This window comes from Dama dama, chromosome 15 (genome assembly GCF_033118175.1).
Source record: "Dama dama isolate Ldn47 chromosome 15, ASM3311817v1, whole genome shotgun sequence".
Classification (NCBI taxonomy): Eukaryota; Metazoa; Chordata; class Mammalia; order Artiodactyla; family Cervidae; genus Dama; species Dama dama.
The window spans coordinates 70,041,199-70,056,778 of record NC_083695.1 but is presented as its reverse complement, the minus strand read 5'-3'; the positions used below and the strand labels follow the sequence as shown (position 1 = coordinate 70,056,778).

Genomic DNA, 15,580 nt, shown 5'->3' with positions numbered 1-15,580 from the left:
GGAAATTTAGCAACAAAAGGAAAATAAAGTATTTCAAAGCCATTTTCAAGCATTTGAAGACATTTTTCTGTATTCCACATTCTATTGCAAAATGGAAAAAGAGACTGGTTAGATGCTCTAATTAACAATTTAGTAGTGAAAGAATAATGCCATCTCCAAAGAAGCTCTGTCACCTAGAGATAATGGACATTTTCTTTTTACTGTTTAAGAATCCAGAAGAATCTCCTTCTGCTTTTAAATGCAAATTACCCCATCTCTGAAGCGCATTCTGCTCTATCTGAAAATTACTGCAGTGTGATCCTGTTCCAGAGAGGACAGCATTCAGGGAGGAAAATGGAATTAGGACAACTGCACACCCTATGTTCATATCATCACAGCCATCGAGCTGTCACCACTTACACATGGCCTTTTTTAGTGGAGAGACCACTCTCAGTGATCAAAATTCTATTGGAAGAAGGAAAAGTTAGTTTTGAGGACTATCGGTTCATTAAAAGGTTACATACACATTCTAATACATGAACATGCACCCGCACCATAACAATTTAAAAACTCAGTATCAAAAACTTGGCTGTCAACTAATAAAGCTAGCGACTTATGGAAACGTTTTTCAAGTCAGAATTTCAGTGATAGCAGTATGTGTTACCCGTTCATTACATGGTAAAACAAACAGAAAATACCACTATGCAAGAAAGGTGAGTACAGCACCCTCTGTACTTCTCTTTCCTGGTAAAACTCCCCGGAACAGTGAACAATGACTCGCAGACATACTTCCATTTAACATACCAGGTGATCAAGGTTAAAAAGAACACTTTTAAACCAGAAAGTCTCAAGAAATAGATAAACCAGATAGAGGAATTAATCCCATTGTTAAAGATCCAAGCTTTCTGCCAAAACCACACTCGGTTTGGGAAATTTTATTTGTTGTCAGGTAAGTGTAAACAAACAGTGAAGAAAGCTAAGCAATATACAGCCTCATAAAAGGTTAACTTAGCTCTAGTTTTTCCAAGTTATATATTAACAGCGTTAGTTTTAAATAAAAACAACAAAAACAACAACAAAACACCTCTTTTCCAGCTAAGGCAAGTCAACCAAATGAGTGATTTTCTTTAGTGATACCTGGCTTATCCCATACCCTATTCTCAAAAGCAGCCCTAATCCCTCCCACAGGTCACCAGACAACCAGGAACTGAAACAACTGAAAATGCACTTCCAATCTCGGAAATATCAACTGATTGCTCTGGGTTTAGAAAAGCCATTTAAACGTTCTCCAAATGCCTGAGATTAGTACACGGCAACCAAATGGCACAGCATGGCATCAGCGGGTCCCTTTTTTCATCTACCCACTCAGAATCCCGCAATGAATGCAGCAGATCTCTCAAGGCCAGAGTGCAGAGGGTAAGAGTACCACGCGCAGAAAATAGGAAGCCTGCTTTGATAGAGGGGGAAGCAAGCCAGGGCAGTCTTGTTTCAAAGAACCTAGAAGCGCTTACTAGTTCAATCCACCCCCAAATCCATGCCACCCTTTCAACTTTACAATTAAAAGAGAGGAGAAATTCCGGTCAACTCGCCTTGGGGGGTTGGTCTGAGGGTAGAGGACTCAAGTAGGGAGGAGGATGGAGTGAGAAAGAGCAAGCCAATGAAAGGATACCAAAATTTTCCCACCTTTCTTAAATTCTTCCAGCATAGCGTCCAACTTGGTGTCATTGAAAACAAAGTGCAAGGGGTGGTTATAAAATTTCGTGATGGTTTTCAGGGGAGTACAGTCATCTGGATCCACGAAGGCCAAGTCTTTGACGAAGAGGAGGTCCACGATGTTGGAGCGTTCCCCCTCAAATACTGGAATCCGAGTGTAGCCGCTCTCCATGATCTCCGACATGGTGTTGAAGTCCAGAATGGCTTCCCCGGTGATCATGAAACAGTCCCGGAGGGGAGTCATCACGTCCTCCACCGTCTTGGTGCGGAGCTCCAACGCCCCTTGGATGATATTCAGCTCCTCCTTTACGAGATCGTTGTAGGGGTCTGTGACCCGGAGCATCTCCAGCAGCTTTTCCCGGTTATAGACGGTGCCTATCTCCTGGCCCAGAACGCAGTCCAGCAGCTTGCTGACCGGGTAAGAAGCGGGAAAGGTCATCATCATGAAAAACTTGGTGAGGAAGATGGTGTTGGCTCCCACCGCCAGGCCGTGGCGGGAGCAGATGGCCTGGGGCACGATCTCCCCGAAGATGACGATGCCGATGGTGGAGACCACCACCGCCACGAGGCCTGAGCCAGCGATGTCGTCGAGCAGGATGGTGAGCGTGGTGTTGACCAGCACGTTGCCCAGCAGCAGCGAGCACAGCAGGTAGTTGCCCTGCCTGCGCACGGGCTCGATGCGCTTGGCGTAATTCTTCTCCTTCTCCGTGCCGCAGTTCTGCACGATGCGCAGCTCCATCGGGTCTAGGGCCATGAGTCCAAGGTTGAGGCCGCTGAACATGCCCGACAGGCACAGAAGCAGCGAAATGAAGATCACCTGCAGCCAGAAGGGCAGCAGGAACTTCTTTTCCTCCCCCACGATCATCTTGGTGTCCTCGCCATCGTGATAAATCCAGGTGGTCTCGGCCCACGGGGGCGGCGGGAGCCCGGCCACCCCGGAGCCGCCCTTGCCCCCGACGGCGCCACCCGCGGACCCCGAGCCGCCGGCGCCCAGTGCTGGCGTGGAGAGCGACGTGCACAGGTAATAGGACTTGCTCTTCTCCATCTTGCGCAGCGGTTTGATCTCTATCTCAATGATGCCCGATGTACGGCGGTTGAGAATGATATGGGGCAAGATGATGATATCTGATGTGCGGATGCCGCAGCGCTGGGGGCCGCTGTCCGGCTCCGGCGGCGCGGGTCCCCCCAGCCCGCGCTCGCCGGGGCTGTGGCGCTGCCGCTCGTGCTCTGTGAAAGCAATGCGGGACCATGTCTCGTTGTTGATGTTCTGCCCGTACACCCGCAGCTTGACCCGGGTCCGCTCGCTCACCCGCAGCGCCCCCCCTTCCATGAACGACACGTCGTTCGTGTCCTCCAGCCGCAACCCGATGATCACCGTCTCTTCGTTCTCGCCCACCGCCGTGCAGCCGCCCGCGCCGCAGCAGCAGCTCAGCAGTAGCAATGGCAGCAGCCTCGCCGCCGCCGCCTGCAGGACCCCCCGGCCGCGGGCGCTGAAGCTGCGGTGCGCCGCCATCTTCCAAGAGGGCAGTGCGGCGGCTGCCTGCCCGCCCGCCATCTTTACTTCGGGTTCACAAGAGCCACAGCCAATCACAGGGTGGCTGCTCCAGCTGCGGCTTCATCCTTCTCAGCCGGCGGCGCGAGCGCAGGCACCGGCCCCCGGAGCGAGATTGCAACGCTGTGTTCGAACCCACTTCTCAGCAACCCGCCTCCCTGACTGACACTGACTCGGCCTGGGCCAGCACCGAGACCTCGAGGCTAGCGGGAGGGGGGAGAGGGTGGGGGGAGAGCCAGCGGCTGCAGCAAGAGTCAGGCCGACCAGCCAATCACCAGCAGGTGCCCGCCCTCCCAGCCAGGGGGCTGGAATGGGGGCGTGGCCGTGAGCGGCGCCGCGAGCCAATGGCAAGATAAGTGGGTGGGGAGACCAGGGACAGCGTCCTCCTCTGCACTCCAAGTTTCCAACTGAAAGGCGCGTGACTCTTGTGTATGTGCGAGGGGAGGAGGTGTGGCCAGCCCCGGCTCAAGAGCCAGTCACAGATGAGAGCCGAACGAAAAGGGGCGGAGCCCCCCGTCCCGGCTGCCAATGCACAGGGGCCTTCTGCGAGTCTGACGTCCCGGGGTGGACTCAGTAGTACCCCTGTCCCTAGGTTGGCACGCTGGACTAATGTCCTGTGGCCCGAGGCGGCCGGTTCTCGCCGCGCCACGCTGCTGGCTCCCGCGTGCTCAGTGACCGTGCAGAGAGGGCTGCGCTTTCCTGACGCACGTGAGCCTAAAATGAAGCCGAGTCACCGGCTGCGCCCCTTTTCTTTACTCCTGCGCGCCTCTCCGCTCGGGATGAGCGGTGGCCGGTGGGCCCCAACACCACATCTACGCGCTCCGCTGGAGCCGCTTGCTTATCCCTAAGAGCCTCTGCAGCTCACGGTCAGGGAGCGCCACCTGCCGGTAGCATTGGCTCCCTGCAATGCTTTCCAGGTACGCTGCAAACCCAAAAAGGTGTTCTGGAGGTGGGGCAGTGAATCCCTTCACTTTCTTACTGAAAAAAATATATTCCCTGGCCCCATTCCATACTTACTGGACGGGTAGGACTCAGGAATCTATTCCTAGTAGGCATTCGGGAAAATCTGGGAAATGGGAGGGGGCGGACATCCTAAGCAGACCCATAAAGGCTCATTCTTAAACACACTGATCAAACCTTGCTAGGTTCCTTGGTGGCTCAGGAGAAAAAAATTCTGAAGACCAAGGACTCCCAAGCCCCCTCTGTATCTGGAGGAAACAGAGTTGCCAAATTGGTTTTTTTTCTTGCAACTTAAACATCCAAAAAATAATTATTTCCGTTTTTTCTATGCTGCAAGCACATTTTCCTTTCTGTAAAATTTTTATTAATTTCTAATAGGTATAACTGCAAGGGCCTCCTCACTGTTCTATCCTCTTCTACACCTGTCCCCTTCCCATCTCAACCCTCCAGCCAGAGTAGTTTTGTTAAATAAGCCACTGTCCCTTCTTTGTTTGAAGCCCTACTCTGGCTTTCCAACTCATCACAGTAAAAGCCACTGGCAGCTATAGTATTGATAAGGGTCTAAAAGACCTACTGTCGTCCCCCCCACCCCGCCCCACTTTTTTCTATAACCCTATCATCTGGTGCTCCAGCCAGATTCTCCTGGTTATTCATTCTCTCTAGGGATGCTCCCTCGGGGAGCCTGTACACCTGCTGCTGTTGCCTGTGCCTGGGACTCTCTTTCCCCCAGGTGTCAGCACAGAACCCTAGACTACCTCCTTCAAGGCTGTTTCAAGTCTGTCTTTATAAACCAGTGACCAAACACTCCCTATTCTCCATCCTTACTGTATTTTCCTTAATTTGGTGTGTATCTGTCTCCTACTAGAACTTAAGCTTCCTAAGGGCAACGATTTTGTCTGTTTTATTCACTGCTGTATCATCAGGGCCTAGAAGAATAGTAGATGCTCAAAACAGTACTTGTATTTTTAAAAATGAAAGGATTTTTATTCTGAGTGCTCCAAATAATGTCCCCAACTCTAGTTTCTGGTCCTTCAGTCTCTCTCTCTTTTTTTTTTTTTTAATAAAGTTGACTTCTCTCTTATATGGAAGAGGACTGAAGGCCTGCATTCAGAGCTGCTATGAAGGTGATTGCAGCCATGAGATTAAAAGATGCTTACTCCTTGGAAGGAAAGTTGTGACCAACCTAGACAGCATAGTAGAAAGCAGAGACATTACTTTGCCAACAAAGGTCCATCTAGTCATGGCTATGGTTTTTCCAGTGGTCATGTATGGATGTGAGAGTTGGACTATGAAGAAAGCTGAGCACCGAAGAATTGATGCTTTTGAACTGTGGTATTGGAGAAGACTCTTGAGAGTCCCTTGGACTGCAAGGAGATCCAACCAGTCCATCCTAAAGGAGATCAGTCCTGGATGTTCATTGGAAGGACTGATGCTGAAACACCAGTACTTTGGCCACCTGAGGCAAAGAGCTGACTCATTTGAAAAGACCCTGATGCTGGGAAAGATTGAGGTCAGGAGGAGAAGGGGACAACAGAGGACGAGACGGTTGGATGGCATCACCGACTCAATGGACATGAGTCTGGATGAACTCCGGGAGTTGGTGATGAACAGGGAAGCCTGGCATGCTGTGGTTCGTGGGGTTGCAAAGAGTCGGACACGACTGAGTGACTAAACTGATACTGAACTGATGAAGGTTCCTTGGTCATCAGGTATTTTTGGTTCATTTTGGTGTTTGTTTTTGGGGGGGTTAACTGTGTGGCATGTGGGATCTTAGTTCCCTGACCAGGAATCGAACTCAGGCCTCCTGCAGTGGTAGCACAGTTTTAACCACTGGACCACCAGGAAAGTCCTTCCAACCCTTCAGTTTCTTACGCTGCTTCCCGCACCCACAATTCTCATACTGGTACCTCTGAAAAACAAGTTTAGATTTTTTTAAAAAGTCCTGATTCACAGACTTGGCATGCATTTACAAAAATAACATTATCAAAGTTTGGAAGAAATGTTGAGCTTTGGAGGAATATATGACAAAGGTTAAGGATAGATATGGTCTTCTAAATGAGCTGATTAAAAACACAACTGTTTTACCATCATTAAAAGTGTGAGCACAAGTCTGCTTAAGGGAGCTAAGAGGGAAGATGATTACAGGCTCTTAAATGCTAAACGCATACTTTTGCAATAAGAGTGCAGAGAAGAGGCTGAGGAGAGGCTTGCCAAACCTACAGACATCTCCTGTGCATTTCAGAGAAAACTAGAATAGTCAGGAAACTGTGGCATTCAGCAATTTAGAAGCAAGTTAGAAGTTCATAGCAAAATGTCAGAAAGCACCCCGTAAGACAATTTACAATATGAAACAAAGCAAGCTCAAATTTACACACAAGTTCAAAAATTCCCTGTGTGAATTTAATGTTCATCCTGGATGTGAATGCGGGGGACGTGGCGGGGATCATATTCTCCATGAAGGAGTTCCCTGGCAGTCCAGTGGTTCGGATTCTGCTGTGCTTCACTGCTGAGGGCCCAGGTTCAATCCTTGGTCAGGGAACTAGGATCCCACAGGAGGTGCTGTATGGCCAAAAAGCAAACAAACAAAAATACATTCTCCATGTACACCCAAGTCACAGAGCAATCTAGACACCCAAGCCAAGTAATTTGTCCATAGCAAGTGGGATCCTGCTTCAAGTTTGGAGGCTTTTCAGCTGGCCTACCCTCTCTTTAGTGAGGGGCCTGCTAATACAAACTTGACCTTCAGGAGCTTCCCAGTCTGTCTATCTGGATGAATCGAGGGCAGGGGCAGCACTTACTTCTCAGGATCTTTTTTTAAAAATCTGGCAGAAAAAAATAAAACAAAACCCTGAATTCTGAACATGTTTCATCTCCACAAAGAGCTACAAAAGGCTCAAGACTGCTTACTGGTTGCTACGGATGTCTAATCCTAGGAAGGCTCTGACTCTGACCTTCCACACCTCCTTAGGTAAAGCAGAACCTCCTAGCAGATACCCTCCCTAACTAACCGTCTCTTGCCAGAATCCATCACTTGGTCCTCCAGGGGTAAGGTGCCTGTTCAGTTCTCTCATCTGCCAGGAATATGCTCCCCTGTCTGCAGGTTCAGAGACAGGAAGGCATTGTATCCAGACCTAGAAGTCTTTTCAAGTTTGATTTTAAAGATAGCAAGTAGAACACCAAATGGCTCTCTGTGCATTTGATTTCTCAACATAAAGCTCCAGTTTTATAGAGAAACTTTTTCCCCCAGAAAAAAATGCCTAGTTGTAGAAAAATATTCAAAATGACATTTTAATCTCACCGAAGCACTGGGTCTTTTGAGGAAAATTAGGAACTGGGTGATGCTGGTGTTGTCCAAACTTTCCCTCCAATCAAATCCGCTCCCCCTGAAGCAACGCTGTCCACTTGTTTAAAGACACAGAACTCTTTTAGCTCAAATGAGAACTCTTCACAACAGAGGACAAACAAAATAAAATAAGCAATGCAGTTTACCTTCTCTAGAGGGCTTTTCAGGCTTTTTGTTTCAGGCTTTCCTATTTCCCTCCTTTTCTAGATACTTTCTGGAGATAGTCACTGGGGTAAAAGAGAAGGGAAAACATGACTTTTTGATAGAGTTGTGAGAAAATCTTGCTCCTTTGAGAAGGACCCAAGCTCCTCAGGAGAGAATCCCTGCCAATGGTGGGTGGACCCCTGCCACTTAAAATTCTGCTGCCTCCTCCCTCCCTCACTGCCCTCCTCCTGGCCCCGCCCCCATGGTGCACTGGACGGCACCCCACCTACTACCCTTCTCCCAGGGAGCTTGTGCCTCCTAAACCTCCCGTGGTATCCTTCTGCTCTAAATCCACTATTTGCCCTGCCCCCTGTCCTCCAGACTGCCAGGCTCTACAACTGTGGGACTTTCTAGAATCTTCTAGCATGTTCTTTCTGACTTCTGTATCACCTCAGTTCCAATCTCCAGCTTAGTCTTGGACAAAGTTGTAAGAGATGTTCTGTGCTCCACTATTCTTATCATTGTGACCAAAACATTCAACCCAGGTTGCAATTTTAGGTTTTAAAATGTTGCTCCCTGTGAATACTGCCCATTCAAAAATCTAAACATAAAAACCACACTTGGGGAGTGAGGAAGATGTGGGAGGTAAGGCAGACTCTAACAGGAGGAAGGTAACTAGAAATGAGACCACAGGACCACAGGAAAAAGAACAGATCCTAAGAGTCCAATTCTTAGCCCTGGATCTGATACCCAAGCTCTAATCTTTGATTATGCCTCTAGACATAAAATACTAGTTTTCCCATATCAACTGAGTTCATTCGTGTGGTCTTTTTTCCAAATCATTTGAAGTTGCAGCAAAAACTCTACTCCAGTAATTAGTCAAATCTCCACGTATAGACAAATAATATGCCAGGCATCAGTGGGGAAAAATTCTGCTCCTATTTTTAGTTCCTCTGAGATACTTGTTTTATTTGAAACACCACTACACTGAAGATTTAACTTACTTCTTCCCATTTATTAATACCACATCTCAATTCTCTGCTTCTTTAAACTTTAAGTGTATGTCTTATTTCTCACCCTGTTTCTTTTTTTCTCTTTCATTGATTTTTTCCCTCATTCAACTCAGAGAGATTGCATTTCTAAATAAGCACTAGGCATTGGACCTAGAGGTTACCCCAAAAAGCTTACTGGTAAGGACATCAGGAAACATGTACTAAATAACTACATAATGCAGGGTAGAATATCGAATGTCTTAAAAAGAAATACAAATAAAACGGAGGAACTGAGGGGAGCTTCACGGTCAGTCAAGGAAGTTCATGTGTCAGTCGCTCAGTCCATGTCCGACTCTTAGCAACCCCATGGAACCTGCCATGCTCCTCTATCCATGGAATTCTCCAGGCAAGAATACTGGAGTAGGTTCCCATGCCCTACTCGAGGGGATCTTCCTGACCCAGGGATCGAACCCATGTCTCTTACATCTCCTGCACTGGCAGGTGGGTTCTTTACCACTAGCACCACCTGGAAAGCCTCATAATAAACATCATAAAGGTGCATAAATGTATAGTAGCTGACCACATAATTTATTGTTTAAAACAGAACCTGTTTTAGAGTAAAAAATAAAGGTACTATTAATAACTAACCTAGTTTGAGGCTAACTGGGACAGTCCCAGGCAAAGATTATGTTGACTTTGTAATCTTTTATAATGGTAACAGGAACCACCCCCTCATTGAGAAAACTCCTATCTATCCCTTCTGGATCACACATGTTCTTTACCCTACATAGTGATCCTTGTGTGTGTGTATTAGTCGCTTAGTCGTCTCCAACTCTTTGCAACCTCACGGTCTGTCCATGGAATTCTCTAGGCAAGAATACCGGAGTGGGTTGCCATTTCCTTCTCCAAGGGAATCTTCCCAACCCAGGGATTGAACCTGGGTCTCCTGCATTGCAGCCAGATTCTTTAGCATTTACGCAGGCAGACTGCTTATAGTCTGCACTACTATAGTGATGCTTGCTTTTGTACTAATCATTTACCGTCTTAATTCTGTATTTTAAAGTTTTGGGATCACCTAAACGAGAGCAAGGACAGACCTTCTGAAGCAGTGGTGCCAGAGTCAGAGGAGCCGAGTGTAGCCTTGATTCTAACATTTCTTAGACTGCACTCCCACAGAGAAAGTCATTCAAATACCTGCAGCCTCAGTTTTCTCCTCTGTAAAACTAGAAAAATCAGCATTATGAGGGAGGTGTAAGGGAGTTCTTTTCAGAAGAGAAACAACTTGAGATATCTGGCATGCTTTATATGCACACAAAGCAGTGAATTTTCCTCCTCCCCAGGAAAAATCACCATTTGTGAAGGGCTGCCTCGGTGGGGTCCTGTTACATTATTGAAAAGCAGAAATAAGAACACCTTCTTTACAACATTTCCCTAGTTAGATCCAACTGAAAGGAATAATAAGGTTAATAAGAAAAAGAAAAGAAAGACAGTTAATAAAAGATTAATTATTAAGCCTAGAAGCCACACAAATCATTCTGTGTGCACTGTGCAAAACCTCTCCTCCTGAGCAACTTGACATTTTGAGGCTTTGCTTTCCTGGGGATGCTCATTTCATATTCACAGAGACACTGATGTGATGGAAGCCTGTTAACTCGGAACAGAGAATAAACCATCCAGGTCACCTCACCTGACACAATCAGGCTCCGAGTTATATGTCAAATTACCATAAGCAGCTCCAGCGCGCTTTGGTTCCCTCCTGTGAGCACCCCTGCCCAGCTCCACGTGCCCTTCTTAGCTTCTGCTTGTAATGAATTAAATATATAAGTCAGAGCCATAGATTAAACCAGAGGCCAGCCATCATTTGAATTATAATGGGGGGACATACCCTCACTTTTAATTATGATGAAACTGTGCTAAATTCCAGTCCTAAAATGGGGCCCTTTGCCTACAGGGGTCAGCAAAGTTGACTGGGTAGGGACGATGCCTAAAGGGACATGCCTTGTGTAACAGGGAAGCCAGTATTCACTGGGGCCATGGCAGCTGTGCAGAAATGCAGGGTCAGGTTGCCAATTTTTCAAGAGAAGCCAGAAATTCATATTTTATGGAAAACCTTCTGATTTATAAATGTGGGCAACTAGTTCAATTGTTTAAAACTCTGTGACTTCCCCAGAATCTAGACCCATTAAGTCTGTTTCTGAGATGGAAGGGAACTTATGCAGAGTTCAAAACCTCATTTAACAGCTGAGCAAAGTGAATCCCAAAGTGGACAAATGATTTTCCAAGGGGAAAGTGACAAATTCAGCAGCAGAACCAGAATTAGAAAGAATACCTGTTTTCTGTCTCCTGCATCCCTTTTCCTCCCATGAATGAGGTTAATGACTTTAGGCAAAGTGAGCAAACCCAAGTCTGGCTTACAGAGCACCCAGTACATCATCCATTTGCCATTCTACTTACTCTCTCTGGGGTAAGTGTATATATACACTTCTGGACAATGTATAGGAAGCATTCTCTGCTGTTATATGAGGCAAGAAGTAGAATGCTTCTGTCCCCAGTTGATTTTCCCCTCACCTGGAGCCTGTCACTATGGTAGGGCTCAGTGTCATGAAAGGACGGGCTAGCACGCCCGTGCCTGTTGGGGAAGGGGACTGGGATGGTCGACAGTCCAAGACAAGCAAGGCTCACTCAGCAGGAGAAAATGAAGAACAAAACTTATGTTCACATAACACTCCCACTAACCTCAGTGGGAGCTGTGCTTACGGGAACTGCAGGATCAGCAGTTGAATAGAAACTGGAATGAAGCAGGAAAGCTCAAGTCACAGGTCATTATTAGGACTGTCTAATTCCAGCTTCCTATTTACAAAAGAGTTCACTATCTAGGGAGATCTCCCTCTGCTGACTCTTAGGGCAGGGTCTACAAAAGAACCCTGGTTTAGATCCAAATGGTGGTGTGTGTACAGTTGAAGAAACTTGGCAAATCAGAGAAGTGAGGACAGATGCCAACAAAGTTTAGAAATTATGCCTAGTTGGTTTTGTCCTGTTGGCCCCCAAGGTGCATAATATTCCAGTGTGAGGAATCGGAGCCTGGGACGGTGCCTGGTAAACAGCAGGTACTTAATTAATATTAGTGGCCAAACGAAAGTGTAGACTGAAAGAAAAATGCAGAGTTCAGCTGAGTTTTAGTCAGGGTCTTACTAAAGACTCTAGCTTGGGAGTCATCCTCTCCATAGCTCTGGGGGGACTGCTCCAAAGAGACGGGGGAGAGGTCAGTATAAAGATGACTTTGACTAGGGAATTGGTGCAGTAAAGCATGCATCTCTGTAAAAGGTTACTGTTAATCCAGAGGAACAGATATCTCTGTTAATGATTTTAGTGCTTTTCTATGTATGTGAAGATACAAGAATCTGGGTTCATAATAATTTTTCTTGAGATCTACGTAACTGTCTAAGGGAACTGTTTTGCCAAAATATAGAGTGCTTCATCCTGTTTTGCATCCTTAATTCTTTCCAGGGTGTACTTTCATCAGTAACTGAAGTAGCTGAAGACTTGATCCTTGCAGAACCTGATAGCGAGCAACATTCTTTGACTTACAAAAAGAAAAAAAAAGACAGGTTCACATTTCTTGCTGGACTCATGTAATAGGCCTCTCAACCTAGTAGGACAGAACTAGTCACTACGTTGGCTGTTTCTTGGGAGCCATCGAAGAAAGGCCAAGAATCAATAGGAGGAGAGGGTTCTGCTGCTGTCCTGGCACAAAGTCATGACCTTTAAAACTGTGTGTGGATCAAGGCGGGGTGGGAGTAGGGGGCCAGTTCTGGCTGTGGCTGGGCCTCCTCCAGTAGGTAAACGGAAGCCTCTGCAAACTTCCATAACTTGTAAATAAATCCTCCTCTGTGATAATGAAGGACTGAAAATACTGTATTTGATACAATAATCAATTAAGGAAAAATCTGCTCCTTAAATTTTTAAGTCCAGTATCTTTTGAAAAGGGTTTGCAGTGAGGGAAGAATGTTTCTGTGGCTCTACTGTCAGTAAATATGTTAAAATGTATTGAATGATTGCAGATGGCTAACAAGTCTTTTTTTTTTTTTTAATGGGGGTGGGTAAATGGGTCATTGCTACAATTCTTTAAACCATTCTGTATGTTTGAAAATGGTTACAATAAAATATTGGAAGTAAAGCTGCCCACAGTCAAAAGACCTGCCGGCAGCTTCACAAACCATGTTCTGGCAGCAAAAGGAGCACTTGTCCTGACATCACATGCTCGCAGCAACCATGTGGATCTAAACATGTGCTCTCTCAAAGAACTTCATACAAATCAATAAACAAAGGTATGGAGATGTTAAATGATTTTCTCAAGGCCAAAATGCTAAATGACAAAGTTGAGAGGGAAAAAAACTAAAGCGTCTGGCATCAACTTTTGCCCTCAGTTGTCATTCCATACTACCTCTCACTCTCATAAGGGTCAAATATTCCTATTTGTCTATTTCACCTATTTTTTAATATTTACATAACTGTTTATGGCATTTTTCTGGGTAAAACGCATCTAATTTTACATTGTCTAATATGTATATCTTCTAGGTTCTAGATCAAATATAATTCTTAACATGCATAAAGTATGTTATTCTTTGGAAAAGAACAATGTGAATTTCTAGCCTAATCTCATTACTCAACCTCTTTTGGAGGAACTAAGAGGTTCAGAATGACAACCAAAAGGTTAATACTTCATCCTCCTAAATTTGTGTTGATGTTATTTAGTTGCTGAGTCATGTCCAACTCTTTTGCGACCCCACAGACTGTAGCCCACCAGGTTCCTCTGTTCGTGGGATTTCCCAGGCAAGAATACTGGAGTGGGTTGCCATTTTCTGCTCCAGGGGATCTTCCCAACCCAGGGATCAAACCCGTGTCTCCTGCATTGGCAGGTAGATTCTTTACTGCTGAGCCACCGGGGAAGCCTGTCCTAAATTTAGAAATGCCTAATAAACCAAATTGACTGTGTGGATCACAATAAACTGTGGAAAATTCTGAAAGAGATGGGAATACTAGACCACCTGAACTGCCTCCTGAGAAACCTGTATGCAGGTCAGGAAGCAACAGTTAGAACTGGACATGGAACAACAGACTGGTTCCAAATAGGAAAAGGAGTACGTCAAGGCTGTATATTGTCACCCTGCTTATGTAACTTATATGCAGAGTACATCATGAGAAAAACGCTGGGCTGGGAGAAGCACAAGCTGGAATCAAGATTGCCAGGAGAAATATCAATAACCTCAGATATGCTGATGACACCACCCTTATGGCAGAAAGTGAAGAAGAACTAAAGAGCCTTTTGATGAAAGTGAAAGAGGAGAGTGAAAAAGTTGGCTGACAGCTCAACATTCAGAAAACTAAGATCATGGCATCCGGTCCCATCACTTCATGGCAAATAGATGGGGAAATAGTGGGAACAGTGACTGACTTTATTTTGGGGGGCTCCAAAATCACTGCAGGTGATGATTGCAGCCATGAAATTAAAAGACACTTACTCCTTGGAAGGAAAGTTATGACCAACCTAGATAGCATAGTAAAAAGCAGAGACATTACTTTGTCAACAAAGGTCCGTCTAGTCGACGCTATGGTTTTTCCAGTAGTCATGTATGGAAGTGAGAGTTGTACTATAAAGAAAGCTGAGCGCCGAAGAATTGATGCTTTTGAACTGTGGCATTGGAGAAGACTCTTGAGAGTCCCTTGGACTGCAGGGAGATCCAACCAGTCCATTCTAAAGGAGATCAGTCCAGGGTGTTCGTTGGAAGGACTGATGTTGAAGCTGAAATTCCAATACTTTGGCCACCTGAGGCGAAGAGCTGACTCATTTGAAAAGACCCTGATGTTGGAAAAGATTGAGCGCAGGAGGAGAAGGGGATGACAGAGAATGAGATGGTTGGATGGCATCACCAACTCAATGGACATGAGTTTGGGCAGGCTCCAGGAGTTGGTGTTGGAAAGGGAGGCCTGGCATGCTGCAGTTCATGGGGTTGCAAAGAGTCGGACACGACTGAGCGACTGAACAGAAAAACTGGTGTCAAAGAATAGCTTGGTGTGTATGTGGGGGAAACCCATGCACTGAAATTGGGTACTGAATACTGCATAGTATGTAGTCCTACGTCTGGTTTCTTTCATTTAGCATAGTATTTTGTTCAGCCGTGTTGTTCATGTGTCAGCAACTTGTTCCTTTTAAAGATAAATTTTATTCTATTGTGTGGATAAACTACATTTATTTGCTAGTTGATTGCAGTTGTATTGCTTCTAAGTTTGGGACTATTATGAATAATACTCCTATGTACATTTGCATAATTATCTGTGTGGACATATGTTTTCATTTCTCTTGAATAGATACCTAAGAGTGAAATAGTGGGATCATATTTTGTTGTTCAGTCACTCAGTCGTGGCCACCTGATGCAGACAGCTGACTCATTTGAAAAGACCCTGATGCTGGGAAAGATTAAGGGCAGGAGGAGAAGGGGATGACAGAGGATGAGATGGCTGGATGGCATCACCCACTCAATGGACATGGGTTTGGGCAAACTCTGGGAGTTGGTGATGGCCAGGGAGGCCTGGCATGCTGCGGTTCATGGGGTCGCAAAGAGTCAGACACGACTGAGTGACTGAACTAAACTGAATAAACCAAATAATCAGAACACCATATCTTTTCATCATTTACTATTGCAGGACCACCGTAAGTAGGCTTAATCCCAGCTGTACCATTCTAAGTAATACTTTCACTGAAGTAGGTTATAATTGAATAGATATTGAACTCTACAACCAAGAAAGCACTGTTTAGAATCAAGGTCACACAGATGCATTGGCCTTGAAATATACCACCAGTCCTTTCCTCAGTTTGTAGTAGTTAGTGTCTATACC

At 45.8% G+C, this 15,580-nt stretch overlaps 1 protein-coding gene and 1 long non-coding RNA gene across 3 annotated transcripts in view; both read right to left on the bottom strand.

The window, feature by feature from the left end:
• The window catches only part of CNNM2 (cyclin and CBS domain divalent metal cation transport mediator 2), a 158,551-nt gene extending 155,152 nt beyond the window's left edge, over window positions 1–3,399 (bottom strand). For both annotated transcript variants that reach the window (XM_061162508.1, XM_061162509.1), the window contains exon 1: window positions 1,663–3,399. In XM_061162508.1, coding sequence (XP_061018491.1) covers window positions 1,663–3,247 — 1,585 coding nt within the window. In that variant the 5' untranslated portion in view covers window positions 3,248–3,399. The remainder of the gene's footprint in view (window positions 1–1,662) is intronic.
• Window positions 3,400–5,907: 2,508 nt separating this feature from the next.
• On the bottom strand, window positions 5,908–9,456 carry LOC133070386 (uncharacterized). The gene is made up of 3 exons (XR_009696140.1): window positions 7,694–9,456; window positions 7,503–7,605; window positions 5,908–6,763 (listed from the first exon to the last, which is right to left on the bottom strand). It is a non-coding gene; the product is annotated as an uncharacterized LOC133070386 (long non-coding RNA).
• Between the last annotated feature and the right edge of the window lie 6,124 nt (window positions 9,457–15,580).